Source organism: Falco biarmicus, chromosome 6 (assembly GCF_023638135.1).
Source record: "Falco biarmicus isolate bFalBia1 chromosome 6, bFalBia1.pri, whole genome shotgun sequence".
NCBI classification, from domain to species: Eukaryota; Metazoa; Chordata; class Aves; order Falconiformes; family Falconidae; genus Falco; species Falco biarmicus.
In genome coordinates this window covers 89026720-89046383 of record NC_079293.1, presented here as the reverse complement: position 1 = coordinate 89046383, position 19664 = coordinate 89026720, and the positions used below count along the sequence as shown (strand labels likewise).

Genomic DNA, 19664 nt, shown 5'->3' with positions numbered 1-19664 from the left:
TGGGCTGAGTGGAAAGTCAGAAACGTGCATCCTGAGATTAAAAATAACTCTGCCTTTATGAGAGCAGCGAGAACGCCTGCTAATTGTTGGTTTACAGGAGAAAAGCAGAAACACGCTGAAAAATTGGCTCACCATAGCAGTTGCTGTATCATAATCTCCTGGTTCCTTTCTTGCCTTGCTAATAAGAAGTAAGACTAATTTAATTTTTACAACGTCCCAAATCTGTGGCTATACGATTCAGAGACTTAATAAGATTCTCCTGCCAAGCCAAGAAAAGCTTAGCGGTTTGTAGCTTACTTTCTTCTTCTGGGTTTCAGTTTCGGGACATTTATGCAGTGGCTGAGACCTTTTATTTAAGCCTGTATTTCATCAGGATTACTAATGTCTCTGTTGAAGTTATTATGAATGTAAATTGGTTGTGCTGGAGCTGGGTAAAATCTTGAGGGGGGGGGGGAAAGCAAATTTTGGAAAAATGAAAAAATTATGAGTTGTTTTGATTTGCCAAAGTTGGTTGGTTTGTTTGTGGGTTTTTTTTCTGGAGAGAAAAGAAAAAAAACTACTTTGCTACAGCATTTTCCAAACGAAAGGCTTTGGGATTTTTCTCTTTGAAGCCACTTTTCATTTCGAATGATCTTCGGAGACTACTTTTGTAAAGGGCTGAAGAGTCAAAGTGAAACATTTGTTTCAGTCTGACCCCAAATGAATTTTTTTAAAAAAACTTTTTTTCAGGATTGCCAGCGAACCGAAAAATCAGTTATTCACCCAGCTTTATATACCATATACCGACAGAAACTTCAGAGCACCCCAGTGACTGTTTATGTAGTGCAGCTGCCGCTAAGCCCTCCGTTTGTATGTTGGTAAATTATTATGCTTCTCAGGGTTGTGTGAGATAGTCAGCGCCTGGTTTTTCTCCCTCGGGTTAACAAGGAGGCAGTGTTTTACAAAACACGTTTCTAACTTCTATTCTCGTTGCGCTGCAGGTATCGGCTCTGCTGGCCGATGTGCGGTTGCAGGACGTGTTCTGTGCGGAAGGCGCGTTAACCTCTGGGGGGACACAGCTGGGCCGGGGGACACGTCGCATTCGGAGCTGTTGTAAAGAGGCAGAGAGGAGCTCGGCTTTGGGGGCAGCTGCGCTTCGAAAAGATGAGCAGAACAACCGAAAAAAAAAAAAGATAAAGTCCCTCATTTCAGGCTTAACCGTAGTCAAAAACCACATTTAAAATGTGTTTTTCCTATAGTTGCTCTGGGCGATAGATTATATATAACTGGAAGGTATTTGTTCGGAACGGGTTATTTTAACCCTTTGCAGCAGGGTGCGTTACCTGCAGGTGGCACAGGGCAGTCTGGAACAACGAGGTTTGCTGGAGCTGGTGCGGAGAAGGTTTGGATTAATTCCTGCAGAGCAGACACCATAACCAGAAATTGTTGGTCCTGCCCGCCTGGTGCGGGTTGCAAGTCTGCTGGAGATAAAGGAGTCGGGCCCGATAGCTTTGTTCCTGCTGTTTATCATAAATCCTAATTTAAGCTTTAATTGTGATGCCTTTCAGTTGAAGGCCTTTTAGCATTTAGAGCAGCATAAGAGAGCAGGCTCCATGTGTTCAGCGCTCCTGGGGGTGCAGGTTTCCCTTTGTGCAGCTGTACCCCCAGAACTGCGATGCAGCCGAGTTTGCTTCGTGCTGCCCGCTCTGAACCCGGCGGGAGGGCTGGGGTTAACTGGAGACAGGCGATCTTTATTTTTACTATTTTTTTTTTAACTATTTTTTTTATCCTCACCTTTGGAGAGCACTGGCCCTGACTCCTGTCGAGGCACGCAATGCAGTGAGTCGGAGCCAAGTGGATTCACTGCCCACCAGGAGCAGCCCCCGTGGACTGTGGAAAGGCCAGTTCCCCCCGTTCCCCCCGCTTCTGAGGACGCTTCAGTTCGGCAAGCCCTGAGCCCTCGGAGCCCTTCTCCTTCCCTGGTCTCATTGGCTTCACCCCCTGCCCCTCTGCTCCCCACGGGGACCTGTGGTCTCGGCTCCCGTTCGGTCTCCGGGTGCCGGGAGGGAGCACGCGGCAGCTGTGCCGGGAGGGAGGTCTCGGCAGGAGCACGCAGCGTGGGAGGGGAGGCAGGAATCAGTTTCTGGCAGGAGGGAGCAAGCTGGGACTCGCCGCCTTGCCGAGCTCACCCCCAGGGCCAGACGGGAGAGCCGTCCCTCCTGCCCAGCACGTTTCTCTCCCTTTCTCCCCCGCTCCTTCGCCTGGGATTACACAGTCGGGGTTGTCTTCGCTTTTGGGTGCGGGACTTCAAACTGGTTGAACCAACTGGTAGCGGATGATTCACTGGGCCCGTTTTGGCCCTTGCTTTGCTCGGCAGCGTCTGCCAGCAGCTCGCGGTTTTCACGGACGTGCTGGCTGTCATTCCGTATCGCTGCTGTCCCGGGAGCCCCTGCCAGGCACCGGGCGCTGCCCACAGTCACACCACAGGGACGTACCAACCGTGATCATATTCCTTCCTGCAAGTAATTCCAGGTGTCCCAGTGATCCCTGACCCGTAAATTGAGGCTTTTCAATAACCTCATTTGAGTGGCAGAGGTGATTAGGAGGTGATTAGGTGATGGTGATGTTGTTGTTGTTGTTGCATTAGGGTTATTCACTTGGAGAGGACAAATGTAACCATCCAGAACGGGTTTGCAGGAACAAGCAGCGATGCTGGCAGTGTTTGGGGGTGATCTGTCACGCTGGAGGGATGGAGGTGGTGTTTTGAGCTGCTTCTGAGCTGCTTCCACTCTGTATTTGAGGCTGGTGCCAAGTGGTGGCGGGGGAGGGGGGTCATCTAAACAGGGGCGGCTTCACTGCCAGCATCGTGTCTGCCAGAGCTGTCGCCTGCATCTGAGGTCTCCAAAAGAGCAAACTGCAAGCTCAGCTCTTCCCCAGCTCCCTGCCCTATTGCTTCCCTGAACCCTTTTCCTTTCCAAAGTGGGAGCAACCTGGCTCCCAGAGCAGCGAAATCCCATTTTCCCTCCCTGGCTAAGGCGGCTGTGAGTCGGTGTGCTGCCCGTGAGGTTCGTCACGGGAGGGACTGGTCTGAGGAGCGTGACCGTGGCCCTGTCGGAGCACGGCCAGCTCGGTCCCTGCTGGGGGGGCCCTGTGCTTTGCTTTCTCCCCGTTTGACGGTGTTGGGGGGGCAGAGGTAGAGCAGCTGCTGCTTGTGGAGGCCACTAGGATGCACAGGTAGCCCCTGAAAGGCTTCTGAGATCTGGAGCTGAGCTGCTCCTGACCCCCAAGCCCCTCCTGGGATGAAAGCTGACAGCTGGGATCAAGCCTTGCTGCTGGAGCTGGCAGCTCAGCTCAGCTCACCAGACCTTCCTCAAACCCTGGTGGAACCTAAACCGGGGTCCTTGCAGCTGTACTCACAGGGGGTCCACACCGGCAGCCTGGGGGGTCACACGCACCAGGTGGTCTGTGCCGGCCCTACGGAGGGCACGTACCGGGTGGGGTGTTCAGTAGGTGCTCCTCAGCCCTTGAAATGAGGGTGTTTAACTTTGTCTTCTCAAGCTGGGGGGCAGCCGTCAGTGGCTGAGGGCACCCCCTGGGTCCCATGCAGGGGTGGCAGAAGGCAGCTCCTTGACGTTGGGCTGGGAGGCGAGAGGTGTGAAAGCAGAGGGGCTGTGCTTAAAAACGGCTGGTCCTGAAACCGTCGTGCACTGAGCCAGCTGCCCGGACGCACCTGGGCGGCACCACTCTCCAGGAAAGACCCGCAGGACTGGAAGCCCCCCCACCCCGGGTGTGTGGCCCCTCATGCTGAAGTTCTCTGGGAATTTTTCCCGGTGGGGAGTCTCCTGCTCCCCCCACCCTTAATTCCAGGTTACATCGGGCAGATCTGCTTCCCCAGGCTTTCGCCCCCAGCTGGGGGCAGGCGGGGGACAGAGGGGAGCAGAGGGGCGGGGGTTTCATCCCTCCGTGCCTCCCGCAGTGCGGACCCCCCCGGCAGGCAGGAGCGGGCAGCAGGAACTGGCATTACTGGGCTGTTACCTCCGATGCGCAACGCAGTGAACTGGAGCAGCCGTGCTGGGAAAGCGGGAAAGCGGGACTGCTGTTACCCTGCCTGGGTATTGTCTGCTAGCAAACTTCCAGCCTTCTGGGGCTTTTTTTTTTTTTGCTCCCCCCCCCCCCCCCCCCCCCCCCCCCCCCCCTTTCTAATAAACGCAGAGCCTGGCACAAGCACAGAACCCATGTCATCCCCGCTCGCACCAGGAAGGGAGATGTACAGGCAGCAAGTGGCACCAAACTGCACAAGGGAGAGAAGGCAAGAGGAGGAACGGGGAGGGGGAGGAAGCCCCTTGAATAGGGGGAAAAGGAGAGGAAACGGCAGAGGAAAGAGTCCGGGGAGAGTAGCCTGAGGTGAGTAAGCAGGGCCAGAAGAATGGAAGGAAATCCTTGCAGAAACGGGCGATCTGAAACGTGTTCCTCCTGTTCCCCGCGATGTGCCTTCTCCTGGCAGATGCTCTGGATCGGGAGGTGTTTGGGGAGGAGCTGGCCGGCTTTTGGGCACGTGTCGGTTGGAAAAGGGAGAGGGGCAGGAGGACCAGAAACCTCCCTGCCCCGCGTGACCCTGCAGCAGCTGGTGTACCTGGGGCCTTGGTTACAGAGGTTTTGGGAGCGGGTGGGCTGTGCCCAGCCCACTGCCGCACGCAGCCCCCGCAGCCACAGCACACGGGGCCCTGCAGCCCCGGCCCCCTCCTTGGCCATCTCGTTATTTGGAGGAGGAGGAGGGGGCTGGAGGAAAAAACCCATGATCCTGCTGGCCTGCTGCCAGTTGCTAAGGCAGTTTCTTCCGAAGCGAGAGGAGCTGTGGAAGGAGGGAGCTGCCTGGAGAGGAGGCAGATGATGCGCAGGGACCAGGCGGAGAGAGGAGCCTGTGAGCGCCAGTGATGGAGGTGAGTGGGATGGGGGGGCTCAGCGGGAGGGAGGTGAAAAAAAGGGGTGAAGTGGGAAGGGAGAAGCGGCTCCTCGCAGAGCTCAGCCGTGGAGCCAGCATCCCTACGGACCCGTCTCTGCTGTGGTTCAGAGCAGCTCTATGAAGTCCTACCTGGGGCCGGAGGGGGGTGGTTTTTCCCCCAGTGGCTTTTCCCGCATGTGGTTTCCCTGGTGAGTACAAGATGCGGGGGAGCTGGCAGTGCTGCGAGGGCAGGGCTCGCCCCCGCCGCCGGTGTGTGGGGGGGGGACACGTGTCCCTCCGCTCCTGGGTCAGGGCTGGGGGCTGGGAGCACCCTCCCTTCTGGGCGAGGGCACTGGGGAGTGCGGTGGGACTGGGCTGCCTTTCGCTCTGCCCTCCTTGCCTCGGTGCTGCGTTTCAGCGTGTTTCTTGCCCTCGTGGCGTGTATTTGAGCCAGGGCAGTGAAAGCTGGTGCCCACCCCGGCCGCAACGCCCCGATCTCCCGGTGCTTTGGGCCCAGGGAGGAGCTTCGTGGCTGCTGTCGGCTGTGGAGCTGCTGCACCGGCTCGTGGTGGTCCTGAGCAGCGGCGGAGCTGAGTGCAGACCTGGGCTGGTGCTGCTGGCAAGGAGCCGCCGCTCAGCACCATGATGGCTCCTTTGCCTGTAAACCCCCCTCCTGGGGCAACCTCAGCGAGGGAGGGACGGTCCCTTCAGTCCTGAGGGCACCCCAGGCTCCTGTCACCCCGAGAAACAAGGTGAGTGCCTTACCCCTCCGGTGTGGGGTACCCCAGAACTCAACGCCACCAACGCTTGGCAGCTCCCTGCACACGTAGCCCCGTTGCACAAGCCCCGAGCACTGGGTTGCTGTTGAGCTGGGGGGTTGGAGCGGGTGGGAAGCCGCTCACCCAGGGAGGGGGGTAAGTGCGGCTCTGGCGCAGCCTTGGCCTTTGGGGCTGGTGGCACCTGGTACCAAAGTCACAAGTGAGAAAAGGAGCTCTTCAAAGGTACGTGGCTACCCAAACCGCAGTGGCTTTGGGAGCGTCAGCGGTGGCACCTTCCACGTGTCCCTGCGCCAGGTCGATGCAGCGGCAATGGAGACGTGCCGGCAGCCCGCCGGCAGCCACCGGCGCGGGGTGAACACCCTGTGGCCTGGCCAGGAGCGGAGCCGCTGGGGAAAGCGTTTGCACCGTAGCCCTGGGTGCATTTCGCCCTCTGAGCTGAGCACACAGAAATTCAATCCCTGGGCTGGCTTTTAACTCTTCCAACCTCTCCTTTCCTTGCCTTTCTTGTGTCCCCCGCAGCCATTTGTCCCCGAGCGGGCCGCTGGTGCCTAGAGCCCCATGCCGCATGCTGCCACCGCCGCACCAGTCACAGGAGCCAGCTCGCCGCCGCCGACGATGCTTTGTGCGGTGCGTCAGCGTAGGGGAAAACTTGCTGCTTTTCAACTGTCTGCTTTTTGGTTCGGCTGTAAATCCCAATGGAGCAGTCGTGTTCCTGTGGGTGTTGGAGGCTGGGGGGGCCGCAGGGGGTGACTCATTTGCGCCCCAGCGGTGCCGCTTCATTGCCGCAAAAGGCTTGAGCCAAAGCGGGGCGAGATCTCCCTCCCGGCTGGCCCAGCCACCTGGGGGGCAGAGGGCACTGGTTAATGGAGGGATGGATTAAGGTATCAGATGTTTCCTGCTGGGATTTAATGCCCTGAAGGCCAGTGCACTATATGTATCAAACCTGGACGGATTCCTCTCTGGTAGCCTGGTGGCACCTGGCAAGCTGCACGCTCCAGGTGGCCCGAGTCAAGAGCCGCAGATCGCACCGTGGTGGAGCTGAGCAGCCCCCGGTCCCTCCGAGTCCAAGAGCAGCCACGGAGGGACACGGCCACCCAGGGCACCTCTCCGTCACCAACAAACGCCTCACACAAGGTGACATTTCTCTTGTTTGTACAGAAGAGCAGGGTGGGGACCGGGCGGTCCCTTGCCCCCTGCCACTCCCCCCCGTGGGGTCCGTCTCCCCCTTACTGTCCTCATCTGTGGAGGGAAAGAATGAAGCCAGAATTTATTTTAATTGTTTATTGTATAATATAAAACTACAAAAGTAAGACTGCTCATTTCCATGTACAATTTGTCCCATTGTTTTTTTGATTACAGCCCATACCTACATGTGAATACAGTAATCTGGTTTCAGATGTATATGTCTGTAATATTGCATAGAAAAGGCACAGCTCTAAGGTCTGTGGGAGGGGAAGGGGAAATACAGCCTTTTTTTCTTTTTTTTTTTTCTTTTTTTCTTTTTTTTTTTTTTTTTTTTTTTGACAATAACAAGCCCTGTTCAAACAACCATGCACTGAACATGTCACACTATTTACACCTTTTCCAGAATCTTGGCCTTTACAGGCGCTAGTATGGATTACGCTCAGAACTAGACAGGAGTCAAGGCTGGGATTTTATCTGCAATTTGTGTTTTTAAAGAGGTTCCAGAACTTGCATTAGGCTTATTTTCAGAAAAAGTGCTTAAAAAAGAATTAATGACTTTAAAAATGTTCAGTCTCATTAATTAATAGAAGCACTGAAAGCAACTTGCACAGAAGCAGGATACTGAAACCTGGTAGGGGGCTGGGGGGGGGGACAAACCCAAAAGAAACCCTGTAACAAGAACCAAAAGGTCACAATATGCCGGAGTGAATTAAACCGTTTGTCGGACAGGACCCATTACCATTTACTCAACTTAATGGTGATCAAAGTGTAAACTTTTAAATTCAGAACATCAGTTTTAAACAACCCGGGCTATGACCACACAGCGCTGAGGAAAAACCGAATCCCCTTTGCGAGGGTCCAGCTTGGCTGGCAGGCCTGGTGTGCCCAGCTGGCTGCCAGGCCCGCGCCAGGCGGATGTGCTCAGGGACGACACTGCTCCAAGCCGTGCTCTCGCCGAGGGAAGCTCCCCATCGCACAGCGGGCCGTGCGGTGCCGCCGGGCTCTGGAGGGGACCCGTGGTGTCCAGGCACCGGCCGGTGGGACAGGCAGGGCAGCGAGGTGGCACTGGCTGCCGCAGCTTCTGGGGCTGGAGGTGACATCCTGCCACCTTCTCCAGCCGTCCAGCACCGGGGGCTCGAGCGCGGCTTCCCGCAGGCGTTACAAACGCCACCTTTTCCTACACCGGCCAGCCCAGCGCGACGGAGGGGACGGCGCTTGCTCCTGCCTTCTGCTGCAGCTCCCAAGGGACGCCCGGCTCACGAGGCTGATGGGGTAGGAGCCCGGCTAGGCCTAATTTTGAACATAAAACTGCCCCTCATCCATACTTTTTTTGCATATTTCAAACCGGACCCATATTAGAAAAAAAGGGGTGGGGTGGGGGTAAGTCATGTGAGCCATGCATATCCTGACTGGAACTCAATTCATTTTCTCTGAATCTGGCTCCCGTACCCTTTTTCATACAGATTTACATTCCTACAAGAGAATACATTCCTACCATACATTCTGTACATGTTACAATCCAGATGTTGTTAGCTTCACAATAAAATAAATATATTTACAGAAGGAAAAAAAAAAAAGAATAAATAATTTATGAAAAAAAAAAAATCACTTCAAATCCAAAGCTCTTTAATTCTGCTCCCATCTTGTCACTTCATTGCACATTAATGTCAATCTCCATCCCTGGTGTAGGTCTCAGAAATTCCGAACGTGGCTGCTGTTAGGACCAGGGCAAAGGCCACGCTACAGGCGGGAAGTGACTGTGCGGGGAGCAAGGGCCGCAGAGCCCTTCCCTCCGCAGCCTGCGCCAGCCTCGCCGCCCTTTCGCCTAGTCCCGTAAGTCAGGCAGGCTTATGTCCTACGGGATTCCTGCACGGATACCCCGCAGGACGTGCGCTTCAGCACCAAGGATACACAGACATCATCTTACGAGTGGTAACGTGGATTTAGAGCTCAAGCTCCTGTTCTGTGGACATAAAAACTTCAACCCCACTTAACAGCACAGCTCTCCACAAACCGCATCGATGCGAACTCTTGCCTAGCATATGGTACTTGTTTAAATGCGTAAGTATTCCCAAAAAAACAGGCAGTTCCATCCAGCGTGCCGTCAGTTGGGTTTTAGCCCTGGTAAGGCAAGTGCTTACCCAGTCACCGTGTGGAACAGCTGATGTGACCGTGCGCCTGCAGGTTTGCGGGGACAGCCCCGGCACCCTGGCATGGTGCCATCGCCCCAGTCACCAGAAACGCGCAATGGGCAGAGCCGACTGTTTCCCGACAAGGGCCGAGGGCTGTGGCTGAGGCAAGGGCTGGTCCTGCTGGGCGTGAGACAGCACCGCCCCCCCTCCTTACCCACCCCCTCGCCTCTGATGGTCCCTAAAGCTACACTTGGTCAACAGTTTTCTGTTCAAAGCAATTAATTTTTTTTTTATTATTACTATATTTTTTTTTTTAGTCCATGTAAGGAAACAACTGCAAATCCTTCAGCAATCCCACTGCTTCACTGAGTTCAGCTTGGAAAAAAGAAGCAAGCAAACCCACCCGCTCCACAAGTCCCCCCTCCCCTACCACGCATCTCACCCTGGCAGATGAATTAGGAGCCAGAAGCGCGTTTCGTAATTGTACATGACGCATTTCATTTCAATTAGGAGTTCCTTCATTGCAAAATGTATTTGCTTTTATACTGTGTCTGTGTGCATATCTATGTTACATCTATCTATCTATATACTAATAAATATATATGGCCTGTTTTAAAGTGCCAATTTATAAAAAGCTGCCTCCTTAAAAGGCAGGCAAGACCCAATTTCATCCATGACAAGAAGGGAGCAGAACTGACTGAATATTGCCAAATGACGTAAAACATAATTTAAAATTTCTTAAATAAATATAAAAGTTATTCCTAAAGAAGCCATAGGCATGTCAACAATATAGGTTGTAACCGGCACTCAACAGCTAAAGTACCATTGAAAAACTAAAATGCCATAGCAACTTCAGCAATAGGCATGATACATTGCAAACATTGGTTTTTTTTTAAATTAAATGTACACCATCATGAACTTAAAAAAATGCTATTGGTGCAGTAAGGAGAAGATTTCTCAGGTGTTACAGGGAACGGGACCATGCATAGAAAGCTGTGTCTGTATATTCGTTGTAAAACGGGTCTATAAAGTGTAAAGCAGGTAACACAGTTGATACAAGAAACCAACCCTATACGAGATGCCAAGTGATGGAACGTGACTGGCTCCAGTTCCAACAGCAATGGATATTAAAGCAAGTCCATCCAGTGCAGGTTAAGAGATGAGCTTCACTGCAGTAATACTGAAGTTACCTTTTTCAGCACTTAGCACAGTGAGGTGGGGAGAGGGGAGGAAGGAGAAATGCTCCAAGAAAGGGCGAGTGGACGCTGTCAACACCAGTCTTCCGCCTGCTCCGTGTGTGCCCATCAGTCAGGAAGGTCTCCGTGAGAGGTCGGCTCTCGGCAGGCAACGGGCATGTTCTCCCTCAAAACCACTCCCAGGAGCTTCGGGTGAGGAAGCGCTGATCTGCCGCCGTGTTAAGGCGCTCCACGTCACGCAGGATGGACGCCTCGGCAAGGGGACACAGGTGGGCTTGGGGGCACCAGCCTGGCGCCGGGGCAGGGAGGCTGCGGCCGCGGTGGTGCTCAGGACCTCTTTGGGTGAAGTTCCACAACTGTTTCCTGCCAACTGCTTCACATACGTGTTGGAAAAGGACATGGCTCTAAGTTTCAGGAATCACAGTAGCGCGCAGTGGGTACAGCAGGGAGCAAACACTTGTGAAACTCCTACAGAAGCAGCTCCCAGCCCTTTCTTAAAGCACTTTTTTTGTTTGCATTCAGGGAAACCGACTGCAGGCTTATTTGATCCAATTTTCTCTTTGCACCATACACATATAAAACATTACAACTCTGTATAAAAGTACAAGTGGTTCTTGTACATCTGAATTATGCAGGAACTATGTGAGCAAATCCTATCAAAATAGCTATTTTTTGTGTGTATAAACAGCATTTGTTTTTAGAAAAAACAATATCATAAACTGCAGAATCTGTACAAAAATATAAAATAAATTTGGGCAGCAGTTTCTAAACAGCCATGTAAATGCAACACTTAAAGAGGAGCAGGTTAATGCCTCCAAAAGGCTGAATTGCTAAATCAACCTATACAGGGCTAAAATGGTATTGAGATTATCTAAATAATAAAATTTTTTACCTCTTGCAATAAAACTTATAGAAAAAATAGACAAATATGCACATGCAATTTACAGCTTTCCCCAACATAATCCTTGTGCTTAGCTTTTACAATTTTTTTTCTTTTTTTTTTTTTTTTTTTCTTTTTTTTTGTAGTAACATAACATTGTCTACAATACATACTCTTTCCTATACCAGGATATTCGGTCTTCCTTGAGGAACCACTTTAAAAAAAAAATACATTAGAAGTGGTCATACATGGATGAAGGCACTCCAACTCTGCTTGAAGCAAAAACTAGTGTGATCCTTTTCTTTTCAAAAAAGGCAAGCAAGGACGCATGCACAGTGCTGTGAATCGGGGGTGGGAGGGACTATGGAAATACTACCAAGTGTATATACTGGTACTTAAAATTAAAAAAAAAAAAAAAATTGCTATATTTCTATATTTTAAGACCCAACAAGCACCTCCATGATGTGATCCAGTTCTGTGAGGTCCATTTTGAAAGGCTGATTTGGAGTTACTGGCTGACTGCTGTACGGAGCGAGAGTTTTTAGGAGCTCATCTGCGGAGACAGGAGCCATTTTTGAGGCAGCCCCCGTGGCAGACGTGCAGGGGTCAAAATCATACATGGACGTATCAATGTCAGCGAACAGAATATCATCCAGGGTCAAGTCTGTGAGGAAACCTGTGGAAGTTGTTATCTCGAAGTTGCCAGGTAGCGAGTCCATGAGTTTCGATTCGGCTGTTCTGCTCTCCGGGAGGCCCTCGGGCTTTTGAACGTTGGACTCACTGGGGTGGGCTTTGGAGTCGCCGGCTGCCGTTTCGGCTGCTACTGCCTCTGCGGAGGTAGGTGCTGGACAAAGCTCCTCGATTTCGTCCAAGGCTGAGGAGAAGCTGTCCTTTACTGGTTGGAGAGCAGGAGGTGGTGGTTTTGTCGGACCATCGTGCTGGACAGTCGGGGAAGTGCAAAAAGTGTCGTCCTCGAGCAAAGAGGCTGGGGTGAGGCAGGACTCCAGGGGCATAGTGCTTACAAAGTCAGTGGGGAGAAGGGGCTGGGAAGCGAGATGGCTGAACGCCGGCTGGGCCTCGCGGAAGTTGTCGCTGAGAGGGTCGGCGGGCTGCGAAGCGGTCACGAACACGGGCCTCAAGCTGCCTTCTTGTTTGAGTTCTTCCTGGATTCGCCTCAACATGTTGTTAATTAAAACTGTCTTTTGCAAGCTCGGCTCAGTTAATGGCCTGTGGTTATAAAGTTTCATAAGGGAAATGTTGAAGATAGTCTGACGCTGTAAGGTGTAAGACACCCTAGAGGGACCGTCAGTAGGAGACACCACTTTGCCTTCCAACCCATCTTCATGCTCGTCAAACTTCCGCTTTCCTCCTTTCCCCAACATATATCTGAAAGGAAAGAGACGAGACTGATGAAGCGGGCGAAGCCTGAAGCCCGTCCCTCGCACCAGACTCGCCACCCTGGCCCACCCACTCCCTCACACGCGTGGTGTGGACAGACTGGCGGCTCCGTCCCCTCCTTGCTTACCCCTGACGGTCACAACTGGAAACCCGTCCCACGAACAACTCACTCTCGGCTCATAGCAGCGGGATGAGGAGGCAGCAGCCGCCTTAACACGGTGCTCTGGCCCGCTGTGTTTAAGCATAGCCACGCTGGTAAATTCCAAGCCGAAATTCAACCAGCATCTATAAAACTCAAGCCCTTACGCGCCTGGCAGCAAATTTCCCTCTCGCATACATTAAGCATATGGTCCCCAAGTATCTACACCTAGGTGCACAAGCTACAGACGCTATACTGAGCGCTCCTTTCCATTTCCCGACTGATGCAGTACTCTGCCTGCGAACACACATGTAACGCACCGAGGTTCTCACAATGCATTTCCCTTTTTCGTCTAAAAGCACGTTGCCGGTGGGAAGGGGAGCGAGGCTCGCGCAGTTGCTGAGAGAAGCCTTCCAGGGAAGTCAGGAGATCCAACCCCTTAGCACGCCAGGATATATGCATGTACCTGACCGCGTGGGTTTATTTAACTGATCGCCTAAGGAATGTACTAGAGCAGGCAATGCAGTTATTACACTCGGAATTAGAGAGATTACAGATGAAGAAGATGATCCATCAGGTCTTTTAGTCTACTCCCCAAGAAGACTCTCTGCGCTACACTCTGCTGCTGCAGCCAGGGCCTTCAACCCCGACAGCGCCTGGGTCCCGCTTTGAGGCTGGGGGCATCTTCTTCAGGAAACTTCACAGGGGTTGGGTACCTCCTGAAGAGCTGAGCACCCCCCCCCGGAACCAGGCGCCCAGCAGCACCTCTAGTCCTGCGCTCCGAATCCACGTGGGGAGCGTGGGCCCCGCTGCACCTTGGACTGGGGGGTGCGCTACGTCCCCACCCCCACAGCAAGCCCTGGCAGCGGGCTGGGGCGGGCTGGGCTTGCAGCCCCTGCGCTTCTGGCTGCGGGAAGCGTTTTTATATGATGGGGTCTGAAACCCTTTCCTCAGCCTCCGCCTGGCTAAGGCAACACCGGCAGCCTTTGCTTCCTCTGGTAAGGTTTTCAGGAACTTGCTCGCCACAGGCAGAACAGCTTTCGCACCACAGCAAGGATGCATCGCTCCAGATGCACCATTTGTCTTCACTTCTCCCCCATCAAAGCGTGTTCCTCACTCAGGACTACATCCATGTCAGGTCTCATTTGAGAACAAAAGAATGCTGTAGGGCTTTCCAAAGAACACAAATCAGCATAAATGCATGTGCTTTTCTCCCAGTCAGATGGCAGATTTTGCAGAAGGAAACAAAGGGAATTATACCAAACTTGCCCCACATCATAAATAATTTCTGGGCTAAGAGTAAGTAGGGCAGTTCAATCCCTGGTGCTGTCTCTTCCAGGATGTTTCAGAGTGCCTGGAAATGCTCCTCTACACAGCACAGTCCCAGCCTCATTTTGTCACCATTATTTTTGTGACACAAAGATGCCCCCAAACACAGAGGAATGAAGGAACTGCTGTGCTGTGCTGTGACAGAGGCACGACCTAACATTATGCATCTGAACTGGGAGGGCATTAGGGTCAGAAACCCTCTGCATCACTCTACCCCCCCACCTTCACTAAGTAGCCAGGGTCTGGTTTGTTGAAATACCAGCAATTAATCAGGTGAAACAGCACAGCCCCTGTGCCAGGCACTTCTTTTGGTGCTTGTGAGACGGCAGCTTCCCCCCAGCTCTCTCCCCCGCGACCTGCATGGACCCAGTTTACCAGACAAGCTATTTTATGACATCTAAATCAAATCTAGGAGGAGCAGAGGCCGTACTAACACTTCAGGTGCCTGTCCCATGGGCTGCATCAAATCAGCCAAGGAGAAGTCCTACGGAGACGGGGGTACGATCGCAGGCCCGGCAGAACAGCACCCCATGCTCGGCCTGTTTCCACATCTTCGGGCAAACACTCGGGTTTCCTCTCTCTCTTCCCAGGCAGAGCGGTGAGGTGCTGGAGCGCTAACCCAGTCACCCTTTTCGTAGGATCACAGACAGCCCCCGGCCACGCCTGCATCCCTCCCCTCCATTTAACAAAACACTAATAAAATGGCATGAAGATTTCTGCCTTGTTTTTTCTGTTTAAAAGAAAAAAGTGAAAAATGCCCAGACAGAAGTTGCAACAAGCGTATATTTTTTAACCCCAAATCTGACTCCTCTTGTATGCAGTTTTATTATGCAGCTATCGTCTAGGAGACAAAACTTGCCTTCCTTTTATTTGAGTACAATTCCCTGTTCCCCCCACGGGATCCATGCCTGCAAAATGACTGCACCAGGCAGGTCTAACACCAATTTGATCATCATATACTGGTTCTGCAGAAAGACAACGTAGCTAAGGACTGGCAAACATCCCCAAGAATGGCTGACAAAAATTTAAAAGCAAAGACCACTTGCAAAGTGGGAGAGGGGGCAGAAGAAATCAGGGTTTCAATGGCAAAAGACAAAAAAAATAATTCAGAAAGCATTTGCTGGACATTAAATCCAAAATCAGATCGGGTGAAGTGAGCCTCTTCTGTTAAAAATAAGTCCCAAATCCAGATCATTTTCTAGCATATTATGCAATTAAAAAAAGAAAGGCAGGGGGGAGGGAGCAAGCTGAGCGGAGCTGAGGAACAGGTAGGCTGTCATCCAAGCTCCTTGGCCAGCTACCAGCAATCCCCGCGCCTGGAATCTTGGGTGAACAAAACCTCTGAAATTTAGCACTACTGCCGAAGTCTGGTTTTTCTCTGCTCCCTAGTGTCACTTCCACGGACTACTCCAGAGCCGTGCACGGGGGTTGGGGTATGACGGGGGGCTCTGCTGTTCAGATGTTCACGACAGACATGCTTCCTTCCACTTTGGCCAGATAGGGCAAGAAAGGGAGGACTGGGCTAGCAAGAACCGAAACCCCTACCCCAGTCCAGCATGTTTTCACAGCAGCAATGGGTCAGGAGGAGAGCTAGCAGCTTCCCATCCCTTCCTATCTCCTCCCCCTGAAAAAAAGACAGACTCTGTCCTAAAGAAACAGCAATGCTCTGTGTGAAGGAAAAAATTTTAAATGTCTTAGGGACTATGAGAGTTTTGAAGTTTGTCAGGCTCTGCCAGGCATGTATAGAAATATTCACTCTACAAAGCAAACCTTTTTCCCCATGATAAAGAAAACAGACCAATTGGGTGGCCACACTCCATTCTCTGCACTGGATTATTAATTATTATTGTTGGGGGCGTCAACAAGCATTTCAAATGAATCCAGTTGAGCCCGTTTGCATCCAGGATTGAGGAGCTGGTAGTTAAGACATTTTTTAAGCTGATCAGTAAGAGGTATGGGATCATCACTAGTAAACATGACAATAACATCACTACATCATTTTCCAGGAAGCTTAGAAATGATTCAAGGTTTCCTGCATGTATCACTGTCAAGCTTTCATATTTCACTTGATCTTCACACAGCTTGGTTCAGAGCTTGTCCTTTTAAAAGATAAAATAGATCAGGCAACTCCCAATTTCACCTACTTGCTCTTCAGCACAGCTTTCGGTTTCCTTTTCCCCAGTAAAGCTCTCTGAACTGAAGCTGGTTTAACTATTCAAGCAGCAAAGCAGGATGCCAGCCTAAGCAAGGGGTGTTTATTCCTCCAAAGAGTGGGCCCAAATGAGCACCACTAGACTCTCAGTTTTATAAAGTTTTATTTTCTTCCCTTCTCCTCTGGCATGCAAATGGGAACTGTAAAACCATTTTCCTCCAGTTTCCATAAATCACTTGATTCATTTGACGCAAAGCAAGGAGGCAGTATCTTTTAGACCAACTGACAGAGTCAATAAAACCAGACACGCTTTCAGGCTTGCAAGACTTTCTCTGGGTCTCCTTAAAGGAATTTTAGTTTCTGACCACCCCAGAGCTTAAGACAACGTTGCCCATTTGTTCTTTACAGTTCAAACCATCTCTTCTCTCCTTCCATCAACAGCTTCATACCTACATTAAAGAGATCAATGTCGTATATCTCCAGATACTGAACATAACAAAACCCCCAAAAAACTAAGCTGTACAATGCCAACATTTGATCTGGTTTGGTTCTGTACATCTCAAAAAACTGCTCCTAGCCTTTCCAGCCAAAGCTCCTGCTAGGAAAACAAAACCGCCAAACTTACAGATTGGCTTGGCCAAAGATCAGTACAAAACGAGATACACCCGCATCCTCTCAAGTGTCAGAGGACAGTTGGCCTACCAAGTCATATGGCCGTAATGGGGACAGTCAGACAACAGCAACCCACCAAAATGCAAGCCTGGACAGGCAGCGACAAAGGGTCATGTCCACAGAGGGTCTTTCGTGCATCTATTTTGGCTGAGCAGCAATCCCAGCCAGATGTATTACTGCTGCATTTCCACCCATCTGCCAGCAAAAGTCATTTTGGGGCCAACTGTTAAGAGCTGAGATGGGATATCGCTTTGTTGTTGTTGTTGTTTTAATAAAGGGTGTTGCAGGGGTTTGGTATGCAAGTTAGTTTTCAATGTTACTTAGGTATGTGGAACCAGAAAGCTGAAGAAAGGCAATGGAAAAACTGCATTTATCCAGGGACTGGGGCCAGGGGAGTTACTTGGAGATCTTCCCCAATATTCTCCACCAGTTGGCTCCAGCTCTGGAAGACCCAGGCCCAAAAGCTGAACCATTGTTCCTGAGAAAGATTCAACTTGCTTTTTTGCCCATTTAGGGCAACTGCACGCGCCTCAGAGCCAGAGAAACCCTAGCATTGTTTGGGAGTTGGCTTTTCTTAATTGAAAAACAAAAGTAATATATATTTTTTTCATTTGCATGTCATTTAGCTTCCTTTTATTGGCTCTGCATTCTCTTCAGACAGAGCTGGAAAAAAATGCAGTTGGGGCTCAGTAGAAGAGATAATCAGCCTGGAGCGGGTGGTTCTCTGGAGTCAACCGTCATCGATTAAACACAGAAAAAGCTTGTGCAATGCCTGACTGTGTCTCTGAGCCTACTTAGTGACGATCCTTCGCTCTCCAGAGGACAGAGGTACCTGCACATCATGAAAGAAGTATTGTATTTATTGATTGTACTTGGGACGTTGTCTCTTGTCACTGCTGGACTACTTCTGAAGTCTTTAATAATTAGGAGTTTGGCATAGGGAAGCACTAGATATATAAAAAACGGAAGGGGAAAGTGATTTGGTTATCGCACCAATAACAAAAACACCCTTTAATGTTAATTCTCAAAGATTTTTAACAGTTTAGTTTAAAATGCCAAGGGCTTTTCTTGGAAGACAATTCCACAACCCACTAGTCCCTCCCCGCTCATCAAGGCGGACAGGAAGGAAAAAGAGGAACCAAACACCAAGAGGGACAGCAGAAAAGGATTTTTAAAAAGTTACATTTCCACTCATATTTACACCACCCTATCAGTCAGTCTAGAGGATGAACAGCTTCATACAGTGAGGTTCAGTTTTAGAATGAACACGACGTTGCTCAAAAAGGTAAAAGCATCAAACTCCAGAGTCCACAGGCAACAATTCCTCCCCATGTAGCCAAAAGACGAAAGACAGACATGAACAGCAGGGGCTCGTGTAAAAAGTGGAGTTGAAAGCAGGACTGGTTACTTTCTGAAATCTTGGGTAATTAAAACCAAAAGGGGGAGGGGGAGGGGGGGAGAAAAAAAATGAAATAAAAGAGAGAAAGATGAGAAAGAGGAAAAAAAGAAAGAAAAAGGCAACTTGAGATTAAAATAAACCACAACTTCACAGACACATGTGCACAGAGAAAAAAAAAAAAACCCACACAAAAGCCCCCCATAAAAGCCTGAACAGCAAGGAGTACTGAATTTGCACATTTCATTTGCAAAACGAAGTTTCCCCAAACCTCAGGTGTAAATGAGCCTCACCAGGGTTTCTTGGAGACTCTACCCAGTAAATTACAAAAGCATTTTCTGTGTCACTTCTGGCACATGAAATATTATTTTCCTCTCCTCCATCCCTCGCTCCTCATCCTTGAGGGCTGCGTTGGCTGTATCCTGGCCCAACGGTAGTCAATGAGTGTTTTGTTACTGACTTCAGCAGGATCAGAATTTGGCATAGATAGCTGCAGGACCAAAATAAAAAGGCCTTTTGTGCCAACTGGGTTCAACTGGCAAGACAAGGGCTAGATCCTCTAAGCTAGCAGAGGCAGGATGGGCTGCCGTGAGGCATTTCAGTGCTGCCAGATCCAGCCTGAGGGACCACCTGAACTTGTAATCAGTCTCCACAACTCAACTTCAAAGTATCTGTCCCCTAGATCCTGGGAGGCAAGCAGGTAAACCTCTCTCTCCCCATCCCTGTTCCCACATCCCCAAGGCCATGGCAGAGGGAGGGAGAGCATTGGTGTCTTGGGAAGACCCCCTCAGGGCTGGACCATGGGCTCACCCACTGCAGAACAATGCTCCTTGGCCTGCAGGATCCTGGCAAAGCACAGCAAACCTGCCCTGGCAGCTGGGAGCTGGCCTGCCCTCCCAGAGCGCAAGCATCCTCCTCCCATTCGAAGTTGGAAAGGAAGAGAAACAGCGGAGGGAGCGCCAGCATAAATCTGGCACCCTCTCCCAACCTCGCTAAAAACAAGGAAGAAAGCTGTACAGCCCAGGTGTCAAGGTTTAACTCCAGGACTGGAGCAAACAAGCAACATGGACTTTCAGAGGCGACAGCCACAGCATGATGAAAATCACCCCTCCCTGAAGAGTTCATCTGTTGACACCAGGGTCTTTAAATCCTGGCACGGCAGCATCCCCGGGAGCTAGTACAGCATGTACCACGCAGTAACGCACAGCTACGTTCAATATGCTGCAGCTGGCTTGCAATTTGTACACTGACGGGTGGTGTGGGTTTGTTGTTTTTTGTTGGGGTTTTTTTTGCAAAGCTGCTTCTCTAGGATCTGATGCAGATTTTACTTGTTGAAGTGTAATGCGTCCATGTTGCCTGGCTAGAAAGGACTCCTGACAACCGCTGCCTGCTAAGAACTGGGTCTCATGTCACATGCAAATTTGAAAACAAACCCCCCAACCCTAGACAAGAATTACAGGGAGCAGAGCTATGCTGGGGTTTCTT

The 19664-nt window shown here is 50.9% G+C and overlaps 1 protein-coding gene and 1 long non-coding RNA gene across 6 annotated transcripts in view; one reads left to right on the top strand and one right to left on the bottom strand.

The window, feature by feature from the left end:
- The first annotated feature begins 4184 nt into the window (after positions 1–4184).
- LOC130151418 (uncharacterized) lies at positions 4185–7269 on the top strand. The gene is made up of 3 exons (XR_008822570.1): positions 4185–4919; positions 5376–5673; positions 6220–7269. It is a non-coding gene; the product is annotated as an uncharacterized LOC130151418 (long non-coding RNA).
- SERTAD2 (SERTA domain containing 2) overlaps positions 6967–19664 on the bottom strand; it is an 84780-nt gene continuing 72082 nt past the window's right edge. For all 5 annotated transcript variants that reach the window (XM_056343659.1, XM_056343660.1, XM_056343662.1 and 2 more), the window contains one exon: positions 6967–12479. In XM_056343659.1, coding sequence (XP_056199634.1) covers positions 11531–12475 — 945 coding nt within the window. In that variant the 5' untranslated portion in view covers positions 12476–12479 and the 3' untranslated portion in view covers positions 6967–11530. The remainder of the gene's footprint in view (positions 12480–19664) is intronic.